The sequence below is a fragment of the Acanthaster planci genome, linkage group LG06 (genome assembly GCF_054643075.1).
Source record: "Acanthaster planci isolate LZ-2023a linkage group LG06, COTS_SCS, whole genome shotgun sequence".
Lineage (NCBI taxonomy): Eukaryota > Metazoa > Echinodermata > Asteroidea > Valvatida > Acanthasteridae > Acanthaster > Acanthaster planci.
The window spans coordinates 7966521-7991346 of record NC_141782.1 but is presented as its reverse complement, the minus strand read 5'-3'; the positions used below and the strand labels follow the sequence as shown (position 1 = coordinate 7991346).

Sequence of the window (24826 nt, the reverse complement as noted above, 5' to 3'; positions counted from 1 at the left end):
GAAGAGATGACATATAGGACAAATCTGTGCCGGAAAGGGGGTGGTGGTGAAGGGGGGGAAGATGACTTTCCGGGCCATGAAAATTTGAAAAGGGGGGGGGGTTGACACCATGACTCTATGTAGAGGTTGATGTTCATGATATTGATGTACATCTGTAATTTGCATTTAGGATATATTTATGGCTTTTGAAATAATTGTTTTCCCCTTTTTGAGCGGTACTGAATGTATTTTAGTCAATGGAAGTCTGAAAAACTGTTTACAATCCACCTTGTTTGCTCACTAAAAAAAAAGTGTGGGGGGTGATTCAATTTCACATCCCCCCTCAGAAAGTTAGGGGATATATACCCCATCCCCCAGATTTACACCCATGGTACATGTCGTGTTATTAGAAGCCCTCCAGCTTTATTATCTGATTAAAAACACTAAGTTTCAAAAACGTTTGACAAATTCAACAACAAAATACAAACAAGAAATAAACAAATTAGTCTCACCTCAGTGACATTTATTTTTAAAACTTAGAAGAATACTGAAACTGAATGTAAAAGTAAAATATAATTCTTTGCGAAAGAGCAATCTTTACAGTTATTTTCACACACACATACTTTGTTGCTTCAAATGAAAAGTGCATAATTGCTTTGAACAGGTCATCTTGACTGGGCATTTCAAAGATTTGCAGAAAAATTGGCGTGAAAAGTATTCAAATTGTTTTTTACACCCCAGGTTGGTGTTTGGCTAATTTTCTACTACATCTGAGTCCTACCTAAACTTGATAAGGGGATAACCTGCTCACCAATAATTTATGATTTCAATGTTTAAGTTCAGAAGATATATCTCAAAAGATGAACACCGCTAACAGAACAAAATCTCCTGGAAAGATATTTGCTGAATACATCAGGTGACATGTCTTTTCTGAGTAGCCCAGACGCAAAACGAGTTGAAAGATCAATTTCGACATTTCTGACAGTTTCAGAACTCCAACACACCATCAATCACAACTTCAGTTTAAGTTACCTTTTACCATTTCCCATTTAGTTGAGTTATCTGACCCTGTGATTCAACTGTACAATGTATTGTTGATTTGTCTTCTCAAATACTTTTGTAAAGTCTGAATTTTTCACAAATGGTCACAAGTCCAGCAATACAAATTTATGCAGTCATGCACACACAGCTAAGCCCCACCATGATGGGCATATGTTCAATCTGACAAGACTTCGCTACATTACAGACTTGTGTGATATCCCCACATTGAAATTCCTCAATGAAAATTTGGATAGGTATAGTCAGGATAAGGGAGTCAGGCTGGCGTAGTGGATCTTTCCTTGCCCGTCAACTCTGCGGCCTGAGTTTGATTCCTGCTTCCGTCCACTTGTGGTTAGGGTTTTCAGTCCCTACCCGATTCCTCAGTATTCTTCTAGAGGTTTTCCTCACACATCTAAACTGCAACTGCTTCTGAGGCTGCATCCGAATCTCTTGTCTAGAGCTAGATCTAGGTCTTCGCTCCATTGGAAATGCGTGGAGACGCGTAGACAATAGACCTAGCCGTAGCTCTGGAAGCCCGTTTCGGACACAGCCTCACTGTCTCTTCTGTACTGATTTCTTCAGGCTCACAAGCTACAGCCCCAAGGAATACTTGGTTTCACTACAAGAAATGGTTAATACTTGCTATGTATTAGCTGTATAGCAGAAAAACATGTATGCTTTGAACATCTTGTTTTTTGCAGAGGTTTAGGGGTTATCCATTTCTTTTAATTTCATTTTTCAGTTTTTTGAAAAGCATGCACGGGCTGTTAACCCCTGGAAAAATATAGAGTACTTCCTTTGTCCCCCTCCTCTCGTAAATTGAAGAACTTTGTGTCGCTTGACACTATGACTAAGCCCATTTACTCTCCCCTTTACAAAACTGAGACCCAGCAAACTGGCTCCTAGAATCCCTCTTTCTTGTTGGCTACCCTATCTCTGCATATTTTCCTCTTACAACAGCACCCTGTCCCTCCTCCAAACATCAACTTGTTCCTCCCCTGCACTGATGGCATCCTTGAAGTCCAGCCTCAGGCTATGCCTCAGGCAGTTCTGGTTCTTCAGTCAACAGCTTGTAGGCTGACACATTGTCCTTCCTCACACACAAGGTTATGCCTGACTGGTAGGCTGCTGGTATGCTAATGTGGCTTTTGAACAGCCAATCAGCAAGCAGGCCTGCTGGACGACTCTCAGGAGAGTGGCTGTATGGCTCAGGCTCACTCAGCATCTTCTTCACTTGGCCTGTATACAAATTTAGGAATGATTTACTTTACATACCATATCATAGACTGTATTCTAGTGGCCACTCTTCAGACAAATTTTGGTCCTTCATAAAATTTATGAAGGACCAAAATGTCTTTTGTCAGCTCCAAATGAAATCTATAGTTAAATTTATGACAAAAAAAGATACCTTTTAATTCTACTGCGACAAGTACCTTTTTCTTTTCCCTACAGATAACCTGGGCAGTATCCTTTAGGAAAAACAGTATTCCTGAAACTATCCTATTAAGAAACAAGGAATTTGGATACCTTCAACATCCATATTCTGCCATCTTGGATCATCACGCTGGGAGAGAACAGACAAATCGATGCCCTCTTGCCACCGGCTGATAACATCCACTCTGCGAATCTGTTTACGACAGATACATCATACCTAACATTTCAACTGGGAATAAAATGAATTCAGAGGGCTTGCACTAGACAAGATGATCTGATGGATCGTTTGAATGCAAAATCCAAGTTTGAACCGACTGACAAATCTTTGTTTTGTAAGCAACAAATTAAGTGCACTGTGGCAAAATGTTGGGGTTTTCAAGCAACTTTGAAATGTCTGTGGCAAATTCTGCACGCTGTTCAGGTGTACAAGATAGAGAAGTTTAATCAAATTTTAGGGTGTATTTGGGTGTAACAACCAGAAGTTGGGCCTGACTACTAAAAACCAAAATATACAACTTTACCAAAAGTACTGAGTCACTGTTTGTGTACTTGATGAAGTTGGGGATTGTCTCCACAATGAGTGGGTTGCACATGTGCACGCCTTCGTTAGTGACGCCATACACCATCTGGTGATGCCAAGCATCAGGAATGTTGCTGTCACTCACTCGCTGGAGGTTGAGTGTTGCTATGGGAACTGCTCCTACAATTAGGAAGGAAAAGAAATGGAAATAATTTTTTTTTAATTTGATGTAGGATCTGGATGTGAGGTTTCAAGTAACTGGCATTCGCAGTATGTCTTTAATGGAATGACTGATCATAACCTGTTTGTGACGTTACACTCATTTGCAACTAATGTACTATTTCAAATTTTTTTCATACTTTTGAGAAAAAAAAAGAACAATACTCATGATTTTAATCTTTTTAGCTTGGCAATGGAATTTATATTGTAGCAATCTACCAAGCCCTGTGAATCTAAACTTTTTTATTAACTTAAAAGTGTTTAAATAGTAACATCAAGCATTCATGTGTAGAACTGATTAGTAAGCATAAAATCCTGTAAAAGGTTTTCTGAAAAGTGGGGAAGGGAATATACCATAAAAGTAGGTTCCCACAACAGTTATTCTTTGCAAAAGTCAATAGATCATAGTTTCCCCACAACATTTATTAGAAAGCAAGCAGTAACGAAATACTTATGACTTATGTGATTCCCATTACCTTGATTAATCCAGCCAGTCAGCCAGCTCGGTAAATTCACCACCCTCTTTGGGTACAGGTGGAAGAACCTGGAGAAGACCTCTCCACCTGAAGCCTTTTCCAGGCCTTCAATAATATCGGCATGTGTGACTCCGGCAATGCTACGAGAGAAGAGGTACTCGGGCAGTGGGGCATTGTTAGCCCGTAGCCTGGTGTTGACGGCTGATGCTATCTCCTCTTGGTCTTTCTCAATCTTGAGAACTTTCTGAAGGAACAATAATCTTGTTGCAATTCTGCAAATGCAATGTTTGTTATTTTGGTGCACAGCGTCAACAGTGTACAAAACAGTACTGATGAACTTCATTCCATTCAAAACTTCTGATGGGATTTTCTTCAGTTATTTTCATTTAGGTTAAAATGAATTTCTCCATGAGGTGGGGTGCATGCCTTTGGGTTGAGCACAGGGTGAGGTTGAACTTGAAGATATTTCAAGTCAAATGGGCCTGAAACCAACTTAGTCTGTGTCAACTCTGTACCTGGCCAACTTGGTACCAATGGGAAAATGTAAGCAGTTGCAGGAGCAAGTGGGACTAGGGACCTTGTTAACTCAGAGGTGGTTTTTAGGCCAAGTTGACCTGCACCTGTTGCAGTCTGGGTTGGTGATGTAATTGTGCTGCCTTTCCTTGGAGAGGGCACGTCTCAGTGCAGAATGCAGAGAGGCAGAATGGGGAGCCAATGGCAGATGTGGGCAGGGGAAGGCAATGGGGACTGTATGGCCCTAAAGTGGCTGATTTTTTTCCCTGAGAAATAATGGGAAAAAAAGCAATTTTGCCAGACCTGTTCAGTCCCTTTTCTTCCCAAAGCCACATCTCAGACAGGTCATTAAAAAGTTGCATAAAATAAAGAAATTTCAACATTTTTGGCTTCAAACACAAGTTTGGACCCCCCTCCAAAAAAGATTCTGGATCTGCTCTTGTGAAGAGCTCAACAAATGGACTTACTAGTTCTTGAAATAGGATGGAAATAGTGGGTGTGGCCTAGGCATACCCACAAACTGGGGAGTGTTTTGACGGTACAATCACCTGGCAATGTCCAAAAATGCCCAAAGTTAATTTAAAGAAATTAGCCAATTATTGCCCTATTGGTTGGGCAAGGACTTTCCCTATATGGTATATTATTTACTTTACCAGTGTATTTATGACTGCCGTTGCACCACATGCCGAGGCTCCGATCTGAGTGACTTGCTTACTCGTAGCTTCAGCTAATGTCCAATGAAAACCACTGTGTCCTGCATCCCCCATCTCACAACCAGTGAACCACTAGGCTCACCAGTGCAACGAAAAATCTAAGGAATTATAGAAGAAATTGATCTAAATTCTCAGGCAAACCAAGAATTTCAATAGGTTTTGCTAAGTCCTGTACAGTGTATTTAAACAACTCTTCGCGCTTTACACAAGCCAGTTAATTATCATAACGTCGTCGAGAGTGATGACAACTGCTCATGTCATTAAGGCTGAAGAAGTTCTGTCCGTGAATGTACACTGTACATATGTATATGTACTATGTAGCTCAATGGTTTATTTGTAGTCTGGTACCTTCATATCGTAAATGATATCGCATGATATCAATTAGGACCCAGACGTGTGAACACGGGGATACTGAATGCACAGAACGTGAAATACTCGTTGCCTCTAAAATCTCTTTTGTAAAACAACTGTTAGAAGAGAAAACATAATCTTTACAGAATCCTTAGAGCCATTTTTGACGGGTAATAACACCAGCTCAATTTTCATTTCTTTAACGAGAAGGTGAGTCATTCAACCCAGAGACCGGAGGCCCCAAAATATTAATATGCCTGAGGCCGAAGTCTGAAATATCCTGTCCTGAATGCTTGCGCTGCATAGGCTGCTGCATTGCCTGGGCGGTGGCACTACGTTTGTTTCGGTGATTAGGTTTTTTGGGGGGGAGATGGGATGGATGTTGGGAACCCTAAACCATGCCAAGCCAAGGAGGAATAAAATACATGCAGACATGTGCTACGATCTACCCCAAATATTTCAATTTTAAATCAGCTCTTTACTACGGCCTATACCATTAGGCATGGTAGGCCTATACGGTATGCTGCAGGAAATTTACCAGTAAGCCTAGCCAGTAGGCCACTTCTCTTCTTGTGGTCAATGGTGGCTCCGGCTCTGGAGGATTTCTTGAAAGGGAAAAATGTAAAATAAATACAGTCCAGTAGGTTTGACCATGGTTTGACCATATGCCGACTGTCTGAATTCTATCTCATGAACATGGAAATCACGATAACAAATTAAGCAAGAAACCTGATAAAGATTTCTCATTCTCATTGATTATAACATTTCTAAGTCCTAAACAGTTGCTGAGCATGTCCAGTTAGTGGTTCATGCTAAAATATACACTGCCATAATAAAAGGCAGTGAACAAAATGAAGATTTTTAACACCCCAGGGCATGCCCACCTCGTGATATTTGCTAAATCAAAAGTTAAAGTTCAACCCACAGTCTGCCTCCACAGACCTCCAAGGCTTTGTGTGTGTGCTCAAAACAAATTGGGGATCAGCATGTGTAAATGTTAGCCGGAAGTGGGTTGAGGCATTCTTGATATTTTTAACACGGTCAGCCATGTCCTCCAGTACAAAGTGGTTAAAAAAAGTGTACCCAGGGAACCTATTACATGCCTGGAAAAGGCTTCAGGTGGAGAAGTCTTCTCCAGGTTCTTCCACTTGTACCCAAAGAGGGCGATGGATTTATCGAGCTGACTAGCTAACTGGATTAATCTAGGTCATGGGAATCACATGAGACAACTGGGACCCTTTGAAATCTTTGGTCGCAGTCACAGACCAGAATTCAAACTTGTTTCTTGCTTCTATTGGTGATGAGTGTAAATATTAATGCAAGGAGGGAAATATTGGAGGAATTTCATCCAGTCTGATGTGTAGTTTGCATGTCACTTCTTGTGCTCTTTCTATTGTGCTGAATTCAGTAGCCTGGCTTGCATACGCTGAGGTCCGTCATGCCTTCAGTAGGATCCATCATCAACTATGTTGTGATTGGTCTATTTGTGTCCTACCTCATCCATGTTTCCTTGGTGATGTTTCACCTGTTTAACCCCGAGCAATGCGTACCGACGAGTGGCAAGGGTTCCTCCACTTGCATCACGCCGTACATTGGCAGGAACCCTAAGCTGCAGGTAAGTTGTCCTGCCCTATTAATGCGGCCATATGCCGACTCACATGCTGCTCCTCTCTTGAGTAACTTTGCCGTTTTGGATAACCAAGCTACATGTATCTCGCTCGCGCTGACTAGGAGTACTCATCACAGTTAATACACCTGGTGAATCTGCATAGGGTTCCCAGCCATCCAGTCAGTCAGGAAAAGTCCGGGACTTGGGAAAAAAGAGAATTTGATTGTCCAAAAGAGAAAGTGGTCAAACTGTAATTTTTTGTACTATGTCTAAATAGCATTTCCAGTGACAGATACCTCTTTGGCTAAAAACCTCGTCCCACAGCTAGCTTGCTCAATTTTTGCATTGCTTAGCACAGTTTCATGTTTAATGGCTTTTCAAATGGCACCTTACCTTTTGCCACAATTAACATGAAGACCACACGCTCACAGCAATTTGCCAAGAATGGCTTCTCGCATGGCACCTTACCTTTTGCCACAATTGACATGAAGACCACACGCTCACAGCCATTTGCCAAGAATCTAACATAATCTGGAACAGACCTGACTACTTCGGGTTTGAATAACGGACTGGATGCTTTGCATTTTCGTGACAGCTGAGTCTTTACACCTCAGTCAAGATGAGGAAGGATCTGATTGAGAAGGACCTGAGTCTTGTTGCACAGTACAAAAACTTCACCATCGATGAGGAGTTTGACAGGTGAGGATGAGGCAATGGGCAAGTTTGATCAGCAGCAGTTTGTTAACCACTAGTCAATTTTCCCTGATGCCCAATATACATTAAATGCATAGTTACCAGTCAAAGTCACGTGTGTACTTATCCATCCAGAGTTTTAATCAGGTCATCATAGTCAGTCACAAGTCATTCCGTTTCATGTCAAGTCACAAGCTACTGAAATGAACTGTGACAAATTTCATTTCTCTCAGTCTGTTCTTTGGCACTGCTAATCATCCATTTACTCATAAACTGTCTTATAGTGTATGACTTACATGTATGGTTTGACTTGCGATTACCTAGAGGACAATTCTGTAGCACTGAGCCTCCATGGCAAATCAAGGCAGTAGGTGCATTGGTTCTATCCTTGCCGTCCAGTTGTGACAACCATTCAAATCCCACCCTGTGCACTGTGTGATTTGTGTTAAAGGCAGTCCCTCTTTGGTTTCATGGTATTTCCACAGGATTAATTGTCTGGTTTTCCTTTACTTAAAACCAACTACTTCTTTTTAACTGGGCCTAATTTCAAGGCTTTTGCACTCGCGAAATTCCATTTCAAATAAGATTTGTCTGTACTCAAAGCATATGTGAACAAAATCTTTAGCAAGTGCATAATCCAAATTCCTTCATAATCCATGAAATACATGTAGGCTATTCGTTCGTACAAAATTATTCTGTTAAATTTGCCAAGGATTCTTTGCTTATAATTTTAGTGGTACTTGGGGGTGCTAATGGATTTCCTTGCTGAAGCAGCGATTGAAATACCCCAGATAAACAAGAAGTGATTGAAAATAAAATGATATCCACAAATTTTGCAAGTTTTGCAAGTTCCATGGCTGTCTTGGAAGCTGCGTGGCTGGGAATCAAGTGATCAAAAATCCTCAACAAAAATCATTTCATTTTTTTTTTCAGATCAGTCAATATAACCTTACCAAAGAAAACCAGGAACAACGGAACACTGTTTGTGCATGTCTTTGTGCACCCCCGAGGAAAGTCACCTTTTCACAGTAGCCTCTCCTCTTATCAGTCCGCCCCTCTCACTAAGTATGCCCCACCCAGAATGGAGGAGTACAATCTACTCAGTGATAGCAGCAATGTGAGTTGTTGAATTGAGTTTTCTTTTTACACAATTATTTTTTGCCGCAAGGCAAACTTTGGAAGTTAATTGTTTCCTTACAAAGTGTACAACTGATATTTTTTCATTTGCAAATGCATTTTATTAGACTTGTGGTTCTTGTGATTTATATGTTTAATCATTCACTTTTGGAGTAACTTCAAACATACATGTATGACTCATTGTGAGCTTAAATATAGCACAGGAATTAATATAACTGATGGGGTTACTTACATGTACTAAATTTAATTTATGTTAAAAACTGGTATTAAGCCTTTAAAAATAATACAGCAGTAATTTACTAAGGGAATAAATATGTGCTTAGCCAGTGCAAGATGGGCTCAGAAGAATGAAAGCGACTAGTGCCCTAGCCACAGATGAGGGCATTATCAGCATTTATTCCTTTGAGCCTGTCTTAAAGTTTGTTGAAGACTGGCCAAGCACATATTTATTCCCATTCATAAATACCATTTTAGTCAGAAAGTCAAAGGAAATCAATATATGAACATTTTTGAAATGGAATGGATTCGGCTTAGACTTCAGTTTCACTGGTTCCAGTCAGAGCTGGAACATGTGGTTTCGAATGCTGCTTCCAAGTGGCTAGAACTAGCGAATCCAAAGTCCGAGCCGAAATAAATTTCCAAGGATTTTGTTCAAAAATTTTATTCTCAGTTCCCCAACTACCCCTGTCTGTTTAATGGCATATTCCTTGTGCAAGTAGTCCAGAAGAATCTCCTTATATGGACTTGGCGCATGCATTGTGAGCCTCTCGCACACAGACTCTTGACCAATCAGAATCAATTAAACCGTCTCCTATCCAGGTGTGAGAGCGTGATTTACGCAGCGGGCATTATCACATCGCATTAGGCATTACCAAATGTCTGTACACAGTCACATGATGCACTGTTGAGTAGGGAGACTGTCTGAGGTATTTGTGAATCACATTTAAAGTATTGGGTCCTATTTTATGACCACCAACCAGAAAATATGCAAGTAGCTTTTTGCATCAATGCATTTTAATGATTGACTGTCTCCACGTACTTGAAGTTACCAAAAAATTGCAAGAAGCAACTGAATATGGCATTGGTCTATGAAATTGCAGGAAAATTCATCAAGTGAGGTGCCAGTGACACATTGGAAAAACAAAGTGGTGATCAGTGTTCTACAGGACCAGCTGTCAATGCACAGGCATGGTGTGCCACAAGAAATCTGGCAGTATGTCAGGTAAAGAGACACCCTTACCAAAGTGATTTGCCTGCCCCCATCCCCCAAGAAGTACTTGGAGTAAGTACTTACACAGCTGTATTGGCCAAGAAATAGGGTGTGACTCATTAATGTCAGTGTCATGTCAACGTAGCTTAACCACTTGCTGCCAGGGAACCCCGTTTCAAGCACCATGGGTTTATATGCAGAGCCGGGGTGCCTGAAATGGGACAAAAGAGCTGGGCCGTGTAACAAAAGACTGTATTCGGAACAAAACCCTGCTGCTGAGCATTACCATCATTTTTCCACTTGCATTTTTCGAAGGTAATCGGTCACTGTTTTTAAACAGTATACCATTGTTTGGGGCATAGTAGGCCCGTGGATTAGCACCGCGGACAAAAGTGCTCCAGGGCCCCATTGATGAGCGACACAGCACCACTGCAAGCTAATCCAGCCCCGTTTGAAAAGACGCCACTCGCATTCACTGGGGACAAAGGAAATTACGCAACACCTCACAATTCTTCCTTACAGGGTGGCAGGCCCAGCTGAAATACTAAGGAGTCAATGAAGGTGCCTGTCAGCTTAGAGTAGCCACCAAACAGTCATTCGTGTGGGTGTAAACGTCCATAAAATGAAATGATGAATTTTTGAAGAATTTTGAAAAACTGAAAATCTGGAAAATCTCCCGTATGTACTGTATTTTTAAAAGCACCCAGCAGCAAGTGGTTAACCCCTTTGCGCGGGTAATTCTTTTGACTGTGACTGCTGGGCTGTGATATGCCCTGAATGGAGGGCTTTGTCCATCAGCAGGCCCCATTAAACCAGCAGCTGCCTGGTGAATAGACTGTATGTGTGGTATGCACTAATCCTCTCACAAAGCAGCGGCTGTGGACGATTCCTGGTGCGAAGGGGTTAATCAGCAGGAAACTATTTTTCTGAAATGTCACGTGTCTTTTCATAGTTGCAACAGTCGTCATTTGCATTGAACCATACATGTACAGCCCTCCACATTCTATCGCACCTTATCAAGTAGGTTGTACTATTTTTTAAGTTAATATCCTTCATTTGGTCCTTCAAAATCCTCCAAGTAGTTATGGAGGATGTTGTAGGATTCAGGAAGGTGGAACACAGCCACTTTTTCTTTACATGGGGCTTGATGAATGTACCATTTATGCAAGAAGTTTGCCATCAAAATAGCCGCTTTCTCGTACTTATTTTACTCATACATACTGCTGTCTTTTTCCATCTATCTTAATTTCAGTAGTATGAATTATTTTGCTGTTTATGAAGGCCTGTCAGAAATGTAAGAAATGTGATAGATGGGCCAGGTAACTTGGCTGGTTAAGGTTAACATCAATCCTACAACATGTTTCAGAATCTTGATGATTAGTCCAACATCAGAGAACTTTTACTTGGTTAATTTATGTTATGTAAAAGTCAGTTGCTGTTGTATTCATCTGTTCTCTTGCCAAGGTTTGCAACCGTTTTTTAATAAGCACTTACTGTCTTGTTTTATAATTCCCTGTGATTGTAGACTGACTCAACAAGGGGAATACCTGCCCATTTTATTCATCAATAATTTGGTGCATAAAAGCAAACAGTTGAAGGTAAGCGCAGTTTTGGAGGACCTTATTTTTTAAAAAATTGATTTCTTCTTTTTTTTAATTTGGAATTATGTTAAAGAGGTTGAAGCTGTACTGTTGGTGTCCGTAATTTTATTGTTATTAGTGGCTGGGAATGGGTTATCTCTACAGACTACTTCTCTTTGATTAGTTTCTTATTTTTTTTCATGTATGTGTATGATTTCCAATTTCGGTAGATAGAATTTAAATGATTGAAGAATTCCTCAATAAGGATTCCACTGCACTATTAGAAACCTGTGGATAGAAGAGGGTGGCAACATAGGAAAAAACCAAACCAGCTGTGTCGATATTCTGGTATGGACTGATCATGAAAGCCTGGTCCAAATGATGCACTGGCTGGGATTTGAGCCATTGGCCACAGAGGTTGAAGAAAATCCCACTTCACCAATCTGTCTCCATTACTGCTTGGTTCCCTCATATTTTTGAAGCCCACTTTCTATTTGGCAGCCCATTTGTATTTTGAAACACGTATTTGTTGTATTTCATGTACAGCCAATTAATGCTAGCACTGTTGAGATGCCACTGCACATTCTCTACAGTCCAATCTCCATTGGCTGGCTAAGGCTCTACTCAACCCTGGAGCAGTCTGTGAAGATGCTTCATGACCTGGGTCAGTTCTCTTATCATCAGTTCATTTTGGTCTTGAATTACCTTGTACCAACAACATTGTTGGTGCTTTACTACAAAACAGACTTGTATAAATATTTTTTTGGTAAGCTTTTTTGTTTATGGTAGTGGTAAAGTTTTTTCAGTCAAAGTCATGTCTAGTTCAAATGGGAAGAGAGAAATTCTGTAAAAATCTTACCTGAAACCTTAATAGAGTTCAGTACACGCACATGCATTATGTGATTTTTGGCAGTTTTAATCTTTGGCGTACTGTAATACATTCTACTGATTGCTGTGTGAAGTCTATCATGAAATTATCTTGAGGTTTCTATCTAAGATTGCAACACTTACACTACAAAAAGTCGACTAGTGTGTGGCTTGGACAAACAAGAAGTTTTGCTGTTTTCTCTCGTTTGTTCTTGTAGGTTTTGGTGAGAAAGACACAGAAGAAGTTATGTCTTTGTTCACAGACAGTGGTCTGTACCTCCTAGCTCTGACAGTTATTGTCTCCATGTTTCACGTGAGCTCTGCAATTTTTGCTTTCTAACCTGGCAGTGACTAGTCGCAATACTGTCTGAATTGTCCAAATGAGTTACTGTAATTTACTGCCTGATGATTTGTTTGTCAGGTTTGGGCTACTTGGCGGCTTAGCCCCAGCTTCCATGTCTGGGGTACTCTGTTAAGGCAAGAGACAACAATGCTGAAATGATGAGAACCCTACACAGTGCAACATTTTGTTGCATAGTGCAATGTGTTGGACAAACACCAGAGTTCATACTGCAGTTACATAATGTCTCTGCCTCTTGCGTGTACTGCTAAATCTGATAGGTTTACAACAGCGCTGTGATGACTGGCAAATATTGTTGCAAGAATACCACTTCGCTTCAACATGAGAAGGACTGACTAATATTTTATGGTGCCGTCATTTGCAGTTGCTGTTTGATTTCTTGGCATTCAAGAATGATATCTCATACTGGAGACAGCGAAACACCATGGCAGGACTTTCCACAAGAACAGGTGCCAAGTTAATGTAGTTTTCCAAAAATAGATCACATGTCCATATTTTGAGGGGAAATGGATACTTTGAAATCATTATTCAAGAAGTAAAAGATTATCATGAAATCTTTACTTTTAAACAGTTAAGTTTGGCTATTTGCTGACGATGCTCATGGAAGCAAACTTCATCTTTTGTCCTTAGTATTAGTTTGCTTAGAATTTATCCATTCTCCGATTGAAATGCCAAGCTATCACCATTTGCTCCCCATCCATCTGAGGCCAGAGCACAGCTGTACTCCTTGGTGGAGGTGGGCAAGTCGGGGGGGGAAGGAGATTGAACACAACACATCTATGGCTGACTGCTGGATTTGAACCTGTGATTAAAAAAACAGAACAAGTTCTGATCTCGGGCCATTCTGCCAAATTCGCCAAGTTTAAAAAGAAGAGAACACATAGTGTCTCCTCAGGCTTTTGTCGAAATTGAAATAAGCTGCCATAACTGATCATTTGGAAATAAAGTTTCTTACCCCATAAGGCACCAGCCCATTCATGTAGCTGCCAAAGTTATTCAGTCCAGAATCCACTGATAATATTTTCAGTGCTGTTTGGGCTCTTCATGTTCTTTTTCCTGTACAGTTGTTTGGCGCGGTTTGAGCCAGATCGTCATATTTCTGTATCTTCTGGATCGGGACACCAGCTTGCTTGTTCTTGTACCTGCTGGCATAGGCACTGTCATTGAAGTAAGGGTGGCCTTTGTTTATACGAAGTGAAGTTGGATTTTTCCTTGGATACAGTGTGTGCCTGTTACATGTATACAGAATGTGCCTATAGCAGCCTTACTGTACATTGATGTATATTTGTCTGACTTAGTTGGTTTTTTTCTTCCATTTTTTTGTCACAGTTCGCAAGCTGGTGGTGGTGGTTTCAAATTTCAGATTATATGTGGAGTAACTTTTTTTATGTCAGACAATTAACTTCCATGGAAATTCTATGAAGGGACAGGGCTCATAATAAAACAGAACCATGTGTTGTCTTTTGTTTTGTTCATTTGGTTGATCAAAAACAACAAATACCGAGGAAAAGACAAGTATTGGATGTTTTTTGTTTTTGCTGACATGAATTTGAAATTATATCTAATAAAAAACACATCAACAAAAAGGAGAAGTACTTGTCTGTACTTGTCACGTTACTCAATTTCTGAGATTCACTGAGCGACTGATCACTTGTCTACCCCTCTTGTGTTGTAACTTAAAGGTGTGGAAGGTGAAAAAGGCTTTCAAAGTCCACTTGTCCTTCACTGGGCTAAAGCCCAGGATATCATTTGGCACAACGACAGACTCCGAGAGGGCAACGGAGGAGATAGACTCGCAGGCCATGCGATACTTGTCCTACGTCCTGTACCCACTGTGTCTAGCTGGGGCGGTGTACTCACTGCTCTATGTGCCTCACAAGAGGTGAGTGGTGTAGCCAGGGTAAATTCTGATTCAGGATTGGGTCTTGGTTGGGCACTGAAAGCTTTGGGTCAACAATGGTGTTGCACCCTATCAGTTTTTTGTAGTTGAAAAATGAAGGTAAAGGTATTGTGTGAATGCCATTTGAAAAAGTTAATTGCTTTGTGCGCTGCCTGTAGGGACTGCTGTCATGATAGGTGGAGCAATGGTCCTTCTGTATAAGGCCCTCCCCCCGAAGTGCTAATAATCACACACTTGAATCCCTCTTTACTGCACCCCAGCGTCCATTTCTGGCATAATTATACTTGTGTGAAGTAAAATAATGTCAAGTTCTGTGAGGTCTCGAAATCAAGGTTTAAAACCTTCCAGAGTGGGAGCGTATGGCCAAACAACCTCAGAAATCATGTGATCTGATTGTTCTACCAACTGCCACGCATCACCTGATTGAACTCCTGTGACTTCTCCTAACTTTCCCCCACCTACCTTTTGAGAGGGGTGTCAATCATGGGATCACCCTGGCAGTGATTGAAACGGGAGGGGCCCATATCCATCCTCATATGTTTGTGCACAACATACTACTACGTTGTGTTAATACATGCAATACCTACTCCACTCTAAAATACTCCTTCCCTCCTTTGGAAAATGTGTCAGGCCACTGTCTGGTATAATTGCCAGTGTGTCTGGAAGCTTGTGGTTTCTGCCTGCACTGTAAACAGATGGACAGGGCCGAGCCTGGGTCTGGAGAGGCTGGCTGCATGGAATTATTTACACTGTCTAGGCCCAGCTGTAGTGCTATAATGGCCTTGGATGAGTGAGTCACAGTGTTTCAAGCATGTATAGTGGGAATTTCCCGTGTATTTTTAGTATCGCCGATGTATTTCAATATTGTTGAATTCAGTGGCCCCCACTGCAGACCACGCCCCCAAACAGGACACTTTCCCCACAACACATACTGAGAAGTCTTCCTAGGAAGGCTTCCGTCTGATTTATTTTGAAAAAAATAGAAAAAGACATTTAATCATGGGATCGTTTAACTACAACTTGATTTGAACCTCTTTGGTCACAATGTGCTGAATTGTGTCAAAAACTGACGTAGGTGCCTCGTAATTTAACCCTCCGAGGAGGCACCTTCGTCAATTAAATTAGATTATTGCCAATAACATCAGGAAGACATTTGGTTTCCACGGGTGTTCGAGCCTTGTCTTAGTGTCTGTTTGGACCACAGATTTAGGGCTTGGCAAAAATCACTCCCCTAGAGGAATTTAGGTGTGTATTTTCCATGCCTGTGATTTGGAAATCATTACTGGGCCAAAGCAGATTTCGTTTACCAAGATGCAGGTTTTGAATTTTTTCATTGCCGTACAATTACATATTCTACACAAGGAAATAAGCATTTTACAAAGGAAAAAATTAATAAGTTTGACCCAGTTGGATGTAGATATACGGGCATTTCACAATAGTGCGCCTCCAAGAGTTTGCAACTCTTTGGCCAATCACAATGCGCAATATTTGATGACCCAATGCACATTTGGAAAGGGTCGACAGATTTCGCGCATTGTGATTGGCCAACTTGATGCAAACTCTTGGAGGCGCGCTATTGTGAATCGCCCGTATTCACCAGATGGTCACATATTACCTGTACATCTGGTGTAATTTGATCAGTAACCTGTCCATTCGGCTTCAAGGCTAGCCCAAACATAGACATCTTCAAAGCATTCCATGTACAATGTCTTTTCCTTGACTTACTGACTCAATGACATTGCGTCATTGACTTTGTTAGCAGCATCAATTGACCTGTCAATCAGGTGTAAGTTTGTCAGCATTGAATTTAGACCTTTTCTTTCTGCCTTTTTTGGCAGTTGGTATTCTTGGGTCATTCAGAGTCTTGTCAACGGTGTCTATGCATTTGGCTTTCTGTTCATGCTTCCACAGTTGTTTGTCAACTACAAGGTGAGCAGTGAATAGAATTTAAGGGAACTATATTTCAGTAATCTAACATTTGTTAAAAAGAATAAGACTGCAGAGATTTTCAGACTTTGGAAAAGTCAAACATAGCAATCATTAATGTTTTTCATTATCAAAACTCTGTTATGAAATATATTCAAAGCAACATTATTCTGTCTCACCCTATGAAATTCTGAACATTCTGATCCGAGTCATTTGTAAGATTCTGGATGTTAAATGAGCGTTCTTCTCCTTTTCTCTCCCGTGCAGTTAAAATCTGTGGCCCATTTACCATGGCGGGCATTCATGTACAAGGTGAGAATAAGTAAATTTACACATTAGAATTCTGTAATCAAACCTCTGTCATTTAGAAGGGTACTTTAACCCGTTGACTGCCAACTATGAGTATACTCGTAGTAACAGGTGTACCGGATTCTGGGCTAATGTAATATAAATCTTAATTGAATACACCGGCAACACCGAAGAACACAACAAATACCCTGCTGGCAGTGGTGAGGGCATACTTCCGTAAAATACTCGTGATCAAATAGACACCTGAAAAGTACCTATGAAATATGCACAGATACGTGCAATGCTTGGCAAATTGGAATGCCCTAAGAAATTATGCGCAGCAGACAATTGCTAAGTTGCAATTATAACATGGCTGATTTTGTTTAAAAAAAGAAAAATTACTGTTCATCCTACTTGCCTTCTGGTGCCTTGTACCTACTGAAGCCTGTCACCATGATTGATGTTTTCAATTCAGTTTCCTCCATAATTTCTCTTTTCAGGCCTTCAATACCTTCATAGATGATATGTTTGCCTTTATCATCACCATGCCAACGGCCCACCGGCTTGCTTGCTTCAGGGATGACATTGTGTTTGTTCTGTACCTCTACCAAAGATGGTAGGTGTTTAATAAAATGCAAAGGAGAATTCATCATAATACAAAAACAGGTTGGAAAAGCCAGATGTGTTTTCAGTCGATTACTTTTGTCATAAGTATGACAAAAGTAGTTGTAAAATATTTCATTGCCTAAAGTGAAATCCTTTTGTCGATAATGAAGTCCAACAAATACTTGGAGAGAATGTCGCTTGTTTCAAAACATGCAATTTTTTTTCCCACCTTTGTTTTCAGAATTTTCCCTCTTCAAACCTATCAAATCCTTTCCAGCTACAATAACTTCTCACAGTTTCTCACTCTGTTTAAAGTTTGTTTGATCAATTTGTGTAATCAAACTGGAATATGTTGAAAATGTCGACTACTTTCCTGAATGCATCTTGTCATGTTGCCATGTCATTCCTCTTTGCATCCATACAGGTTGTATCCAGTTGACAAGAGCAGAGTCAACGAATACGGCATGTCGTTTGACAAGGAGGACAGTGCTGGGACAGAGAAGATAAATGATGCCAAGGAACATGCAGAGTGAAAGCAAGTAGGAATCTGTAATGCCTACATGTGGCACTGATAGTGAGGATGGAGTCAATGGGCCAAAGGCTACTTCAAATTTTAGAGGGAGAGGGGAGGTAATCTTTTTCAGGAGGGCCTACGGAAATCCACAGTATTATTTATTCCTGTACATGTGATCTTGATGGTCTTTCTTAGACATGAGGCCTACTTTTAGGGTGTTTTACACATGTTGGAGAAAAAATATACCAGTCATGCCTCTGTCTTGGATACTGTCTGTTCATAGGCCCAGAACAATCACACAACAGGGCGATGTATCTGCATGTCACACTGTGAAACACCTCATTCTGAGACAGAAGAGCTCCGGGAAGTTCGACAAAGAATGTTTTCACTCATTCAGTCAGTTTTCCATGGTACCCATGATACGTTTTGCGCATAGGTTACCAGGGAATTTGATCAATGGTCACGCTCGTATAACAGACTCGTTCCCGTCCCCACAGCATATAAGGTAATGCAGGGACCGCTAACCAGACTACAGACCACATGAAATGTGATTTTGTACTCACTGGCACCCGCACTACTTCCACATTACAGTTTATGCAATTAAAGAGAGGGAACAGTGCACTTGCAGACGATATCATTTACATCTGTTAATGTTATGTTAATTACACAGTTTTACAGTAGGTCTATTGTCTTCTGAACTTCTAAAATTCAGAGGTCATTTCTTTGGATGAATTCCATAAGACAGAGGTATGGCAAAACAATTGTTGACTGCTGTGATGCGGGATATGAGGTTTGGAACACCCAAGGGATGCATAGCACCTCGAAGTGAAGCCAAGGGCACTATGCGTAACCTGTCCTCTTTAGAAACAAACAGATTTGCCCCTTTTTTGGCCTGTTTGAGCCCCCTCCCCATCCCCCAAGTGTGGGTAACTCGGCACAGAATCCTTCTTTTCAAGGTTATACAAGTACATTTAGCCAAACCCACGGACTTATGGCTACAGAAAGCAGAGATTCATGGGAAGAGTGCATGTTAGCAAATGAGACGTCATCAGTCCATAGGCCTCCTGGGCATGCTGTGTCCTCATTCATACAGGGATGTTTCAAAGCCAGCAAATAACTGGATTGTATTTTTGTGCGCTTGTAAGAAAAAGTAACCTTTTAAACAGTGAGAATTGTTACTCAGTAAACCTACTTTGAAGTATCTTCGTGTACAGAGTACCGAAGTGACTTTATCATGCACACAATTACATTTGTAAAAGGTATTAAAGCAAGAACCAGCCCATGAACCAACATGCGCACCTACTCCATCCATGTGCATTGCATCTCTGGTTCAAAATGACGTCACACTTCGGTACTCTACACAACTAATTGAAGTGCAGTCATTGTTTTGAATGTAAATATGAGAATATTTGATGTGGATATGGTCGCATAAAAGTCATTTCATTCTTTAAAGCATCTCATGATACAACTTGTAACACCGAGCGGCAATAAATTCTGCATAATAAATGCAATAAATATCCTTCCAGCAAATGTGGTGTCACATTTAAGTCATAAACTGACTTTTATTCTTGAATATATTACATATAAAACACATCAAACTGGCGAGACCAGGTCCTAGCACTAGTATGCGTACACTCAAAACAGGATTCAAAATTGAAGGTACAAATAAATTCCAATCAATTTGTCTTAAATAAATTTCAGGCAATAGCTAAACTAAGCATTCACTAACCAAACAAGTTCCTTTGAGCAACAAAACACTGCCCTAATCTTGTCAATGATCCAAAGGATTCATAAGGCCAAGCAATCACTGTGCACCTTCAATCGGCGTGTATCCATACAACGTGCATTTGTGACTCTTTGAATAGCTGTTTGTTAATGCAGCCACTCGTTAACTTACTGCAACGAGGTTGCAAATTTTGATACAGCCATCCTCGGTCCACTACCTGAGGTCACAGACTTGGGCCATGTTCCCAAACTGACATTTACCTTCAATAACTGCACCCAGCTGAGGTACAATGTGTAACCTTAAGCAAAATCTGAAGCCATACATGTACATGCAGCATGCCAGAATCAGTCACTGTGATGACTTAGCATCAAAGACGGCAGTCCACAAAGGATTGTGGGACATGCAACATGGAGGGCAACTGATCTTAAAGCTTACAAGGGCACAAGGCTTGTCCTTATCCTTTGGCTTTTATGGGAAGGACAGTTTTAGTTCAAAAAACAAGAACACTTCTGCTGACTGCACAGTACAGGCCTAGTTAATCACCACCTACTTGATAGCCATCAAGGCATTAAAAAAAACACTTGTCCAGAACTTGTTCGATGACCAGGAGAATAACCAGCAAAGAAGTGATGCTACGTTTAGCTCACATTACAACCCCACAAAACCAATGGGTGAAGAAAATCTGATCGGTACATTTACTGAACAATAAGAGAGGACCCCTTAGTACTTCAGCTTATCTTACTGTAAAATGGAAATATTAGACGCCTATTTGCAGCACTTCCGATTTGGTAGGCAACGCCGTCGCAGTTGCCTGCACGAAGTCCATCTCCGAAATACTGCCCACGCTCAGGCTTATTTGTAAAATGCAAGATTCATGTTTGACAATGCAAAGGTGTAAATTTAAAGGTCAAGTTGAGGGATAACCTGTTGACCGTAACAGGACACTTTGGAAGCTGCGTCAGTAGTCGTCATCATCTGAATCCATCACTCGTCTCCGGTCAAACTTGGGGAAAGTAAATAAAAAAGGATGTCATACTATCATTCTACCAACAGCAAAGGGATGTTCACAATTCACAGTTCTTGATTGTCCAAATTTTAATCTCTCAAAGGAACACCTCCCCTGGCAATAGCAGCCCTGTGTTTGTATCATGCCCCTTATGAACCAGTGCTAAACCCATACAGCATTTGATTTTAACTACCTGAATACTCACATGAACATCAATATCTGAAAAAGCAACAGAGATATTTATTGGCCCAACCCGAGAAGTAAAGTATTCACCAGAGTAAGAAAAGCCCAAGTGAAAAAAAAATCAAACAGGGCATTCATGTGAACTCTTAGGCTCTTACATTGATTTTTGTTTTTCTCTGTGTCTGCATGCTGACTTTCTCCAGCAAGCCCTTGAGTTGGTCCTCTCCAATCTAAAACCGAAACAGACGGATGTAGTTGGTCATGTCTACAATTGAAACTATAAAAATACTGATCTAGCTCTTCTCCAGGGGTAGGGCAGGGGGTGTTGATTGTACGCCCTAACAAAGTGTGAGCAATATCGGACTACAAAAAGCTTCAGTAGGAAACTTACTTACACAAACTTATGCCCGTTTTCCTCGCCATCCACGGGCAAAATTTCCCTATGTTTGCTGGCAGGATACTCTGAACTCATACGAGGGTTTTCCCACAACCATATTTGTTATTGGCTTTTCGCCTGGGCACACATATGGCAATGTAGCCACAACCCCAAAGAGATTCAGACATGATCTTATTTTTCAACTCGTGCTTTGTCCTGCTCACCCGTCCTGGTAGTTGTCCTGTCTGAGCCATCTGTATCAACATCATCTCCACCATCTTGGCTTTCTCTGGTTTCACTAAGGCAATGCTGTTTACTGTAACAAAAGAACAGGGGTCATTTTCTTTATATTGATACTGGGCTTGGCTTTTCAACAATCCAGCACTATCAAAGACGCATGCTCAGTGATACCTTTGAAAATTTTTTTTAACAAGCTCATTCACTGGGCGATGTCAACCCACGGGTTCTCTTGAGGCTATGGGAGCCGGGGGTTACCATTCACTGCAATGTCCAGACTACAATGGCCGATTTACCTCACTCTGGTCCACAACTCAAACATGTATCTATGTACTTATGACATCACTCTTTGTTTACAAGTGCACTTTCTGATTGGAGCTAGGAGGGGACAACTGATTCGAAGCTCCGATGGACAGCAAAGCATGAAATCATCGTAAGTGCATACCCCATTGTGACAATAACTTCACATTGTCAAGCACTTCATCTAGAAGGGTGAAGGAATTTCAAGGAAATAATGACTTCTAATGACATTCCCCAATAAACATTTCCATTTGAGTGCAACACAAAAGACCGGCACTGGGTAAAACTTTGTCTGTTCCTTTCCAAGAAGCAAGTGAGACACAATCAGCCTTGCACTGAATTAATGGTCATCGCTCAGAGTTAATGCGGAATAAAAATACAATGTACTGACATGCATGTATCAACTTTACTGGCATGAGTCCACTGGCACTTACGCCTTGCTCTGGCATTCTGGTCCAGCACTTGAGTCAATATCGAGTTTATCATATCTTCCTTCCTGAAAAAAAAAGTATCACAACCTCATACATATATCTTAAGATGGAGGAGGCTCAAATTTTTTTAAAGGTATCTGCACCATCGGCAACATCTTCACAAACTAAGAACAAATTTCATTAAAAGGTTTTTGTTTAAAGCTAGTGATCTAAATTTTTTTGTAAATCAACAAACGTGTCACTGACAAAAAGCTAGGTAAAGGGGGAGTCAGGCTGGCGTAGTGGTTCTTTCCTCGCCTTTCCGCCTCTGTGGTCCAGGTTCGAATCCCGGCTCGGTCCACATGTGGATTGGGTTTTCAGTCCCTACCTGATTCTGTGGGTTTTACCCAGAATATTCCTCCGGGGTTTTCCTCCCACCTGTAAAACGGAAACTGCTTCTCGTCGTCTCCTCTCTACAAGTTGGTGTGATGTTTTCCCTAAGGATGCTTTGCCAACTTTACATACAGATAGACAGATGTTCAAAACAATCCAAACTCTGAAATAATCCTGCAGAAAAAAGCCTTGGAATGTTAACCCAAACTTATCCTGTGTGACCTCCTTCAATCTAACATACCTTTTCTGGGCCGCCTCTTGTTCCTTCCTGGCATTTGGATCCTGCTCCTGCAGTGAGACAAACATGAACAAGAATGAATCACTCATAGTGGAAAGTAGGTTTGCGGTAGCACCATGGACGTATCTCTTTTGTGAGTATTTGCGGTTCTGAAAAGAACCAGTGACGTATTTCTTTTGTGAGTATTTGCGGTTCTGAAAAGAACCATTAGGTTTGCGGTAGCACCATGGACGTATCTCTTTTGTGAGTATTTGCGGTTCTGAAAAGAACCAGTGACGTATTTCTTTTGTGAGTATTTGCGGTTCTGAAAAGAAGCATTGGTTCTTTTCAGAACCGCAAATACAAAAGAGATACGTCTATGGTGCTACCGCAAACCTACTTTCTATTATACCTCTTCACCATGCAAACCTTCAAGACTTTTGTGGACATGTTTTTGCTGTCTGACTGCCAATAGGTCACTGTAGTGCAGGGAATAACGACTGGTGTCCGTATAAGTCTATTCGCAATCTCATGTGCACATGCACAAACTTCGATCTAGCAACGGAAAGAGAAGATAAACAAAACCATAGCGCTCCGTGTCGACATGTTGTGTCGTACGTGACATGCCGTTGAGGGTGCATTCCACCAAATCGTTGGATTTCTGTGTGTGAGCTCATTGATATTTTGTGATCCCACAGGGTTTTTACAATAAGACATGCCATAATCAGGAGGGACCATGCAGAGATTTTTCTAGAAATCCCGAACCTGGGACTGGTACATGTAGTTTCCAGTTTGGGGTATTTCTTGCACAAAAAAGCCCAAACCTGTGGGCTAGAGGCGGGTGGCTACATTCAGGGCTTAGCGCATAGTTTTACTACTATTTTGGGAGTACCTTCGGGGAAAGGCGAATAAAAAAAAATTGCATGGCTAACCCCCATAAAATTGAAACTAAAAACTTCTGGTCATAATCTTGAATTTCCAGTGAAAAAACAGAGGCCACCCATTTCCCGAGAGTCAACAGGCGGTGTTATTTTAGTCTGATTTTGTACTGTTTTCTATGGGCGCGTATGTAGTGTAACCTTAAGAGAAGACTTTCTATATAATTGTGAGTCTTTTACTTTAAGTGCTGGCACTTTCTAATGTCGAAACTTGGGCTAGCTGTTTCTGAATTAATGACAAACCTACTTTCACGAATTCTGACATCAATGACACGGATTTATTATAAATATATTAACCACTTTGCTGTAATGAAAAGGCACATGTGACCATGTTGTTGCCAGTGGCAACACCTTGTTTATCTTCCAAAATGGCACTATATTACCCGCAGTGCATTGCGCGCTGAGATTGCAAATAGGCTTAGGCCTATATGGAACTCTTCCCCATGGAGCAGGCCTAATGACGGAGAAGTGACTCCGAGTTCTTGACGTATGCAAATGATATATGCCTATATTAAATCACGTCACTAGCCTACAACCAATATTCCAGGGGCGTGAATTAAAAAGAAAAGCTCAAAAGGTGTGACTGGCAGATTGTGACACAGTTTAATAATATAATAAACCAACAGCACAATTCATAGCCTAAGGGCCTAGGCCTAAATCGAAAAAGTTTCGTAGACACATCATGCACAGTCACCGGCTCGCAATCATGCTACCCCCTGAACTGTGGGGTCAGACGTCCGCTCCTCACCCACGAGAGTTCGTGGGAGAGGAGCGGATGTCGAACCCATACTAGTTTCTAGTTCTGGAGGTTGGCCTCGCAATCATGCCAGTTCTCGGACAACGCAAAATCGCGGGCTGAGATTCATAATTAACTTCGTCTCCCAAACTTTAGGGTCCATTTTATTGAGTAATCATACCCCATATTGCTGTTGTAATTCAGCCAGTCGTCTAGCACGAATTTCTTCAAGATCGCTATCAGCCATGTTTAAGAATGAGAAACAGATAATCTCACGTTAAAAATGAGAAGAATTGAAACAACAGTGAAGTCAGCCTGAACACCGTCTCAACGTTCAAAGGAAAAACCTGCAAGCACTACAAGAACA

General features: G+C 41.0%; 3 protein-coding genes across 5 annotated transcripts; 1 reads left to right on the top strand and 2 right to left on the bottom strand.

Moving 5' to 3' along the window:
* Positions 1-481: 481 nt before the first annotated feature.
* LOC110980008 (uncharacterized) lies at positions 482-5186 on the bottom strand. Of its 2 annotated transcripts, none has more exons than XM_022236254.2 (5): positions 4836-5186; positions 3670-3913; positions 2976-3154; positions 2548-2647; positions 482-2259 (listed from the first exon to the last, which is right to left on the bottom strand). In XM_022236254.2, exons 1-5 carry the CDS (start codon positions 4947-4949, stop codon positions 2054-2056), a joined length of 843 nt encoding a protein of 280 aa, XP_022091946.1. In that variant the 5' UTR covers positions 4950-5186; the 3' UTR covers positions 482-2053. The 2 variants fall into 2 exon arrangements, with proteins under 2 accessions (XP_022091946.1, XP_022091947.1); XM_022236255.2 differs by having other exon boundaries at positions 3670-3909.
* An 87-nt stretch (positions 5187-5273) lies between these two features.
* clptm1l (CLPTM1 like) lies at positions 5274-19467 on the top strand. Of its 2 annotated transcripts, none has more exons than XM_022236251.2 (15): positions 5274-5456; positions 6658-6861; positions 7451-7554; positions 8482-8665; positions 9786-9907; positions 11421-11493; positions 12022-12139; positions 12561-12655; positions 13068-13152; positions 13768-13871; positions 14386-14585; positions 16442-16532; positions 16797-16841; positions 17318-17433; positions 17848-19467. In XM_022236251.2, the coding sequence occupies exons 2-15, from the start codon at positions 6685-6687 to the stop codon at positions 17954-17956; spliced, it is 1623 nt and encodes a 540-aa protein (XP_022091943.1). In that variant the 5' UTR covers positions 5274-5456; positions 6658-6684; the 3' UTR covers positions 17957-19467. The 2 variants fall into 2 exon arrangements, with proteins under 2 accessions (XP_022091943.1, XP_022091942.1); XM_022236250.2 differs by having other exon boundaries at positions 6655-6861.
* Positions 19468-24816, bottom strand: LOC110980009 (programmed cell death protein 5-like). The gene is made up of 6 exons (XM_022236256.2): positions 24641-24816; positions 22810-22856; positions 22200-22261; positions 21453-21544; positions 21011-21082; positions 19468-20666 (listed from the first exon to the last, which is right to left on the bottom strand). Exons 1-6 carry the CDS (start codon positions 24704-24706, stop codon positions 20622-20624), a joined length of 384 nt encoding a protein of 127 aa, XP_022091948.1. The 5' UTR covers positions 24707-24816; the 3' UTR covers positions 19468-20621.
* Positions 24817-24826: the final 10 nt, after the last annotated feature.

Bases quoted from the DNA above. Each gene is read 5' to 3' on its own strand.
- LOC110980009 (XM_022236256.2), bottom strand. From the start codon at position 24,706: ATGGCTGATAGCGATCTTGAAGAAATTCGTGCTAGACGACTGGCTGAA. The intron at 22,857-24,640 runs GTATGATTACTC...GTCTCACTGCAG, and splicing joins AATTACAACAGCAATATGGG to GAGCAGGATCCAAATGCCAG. The intron at 22,262-22,809 runs GTATGTTAGATT...TTTTTTTTTCAG, and splicing joins CAAGAGGCGGCCCAGAAAAG to GAAGGAAGATATGATAAACT.
- LOC110980008 (XM_022236254.2), bottom strand. From the start codon at position 4,949: ATGGGGGATGCAGGACACAGTGGTTTTCATTGGACATTAGCTGAAGCT. The intron at 3,155-3,669 runs GTAATGGGAATC...TCCTAATTGTAG, and splicing joins GACTGGCTGGATTAATCAAG to GAGCAGTTCCCATAGCAACA. The intron at 2,648-2,975 runs GTAAAGTTGTAT...TGTCGTAAACAG, and splicing joins ACAGTGACTCAGTACTTTTG to ATTCGCAGAGTGGATGTTAT.
- clptm1l (XM_022236251.2), top strand. From the start codon at position 6,685: ATGCCTTCAGTAGGATCCATCATCAACTATGTTGTGATTGGTCTATTT. The intron at 7,555-8,481 runs GTGAGGATGAGG...TTTTTTTTTCAG, and splicing joins ATCGATGAGGAGTTTGACAG to ATCAGTCAATATAACCTTAC. The intron at 12,140-12,560 runs GTCAGTTCTCTT...TTGTTCTTGTAG, and splicing joins GAAGATGCTTCATGACCTGG to GTTTTGGTGAGAAAGACACA.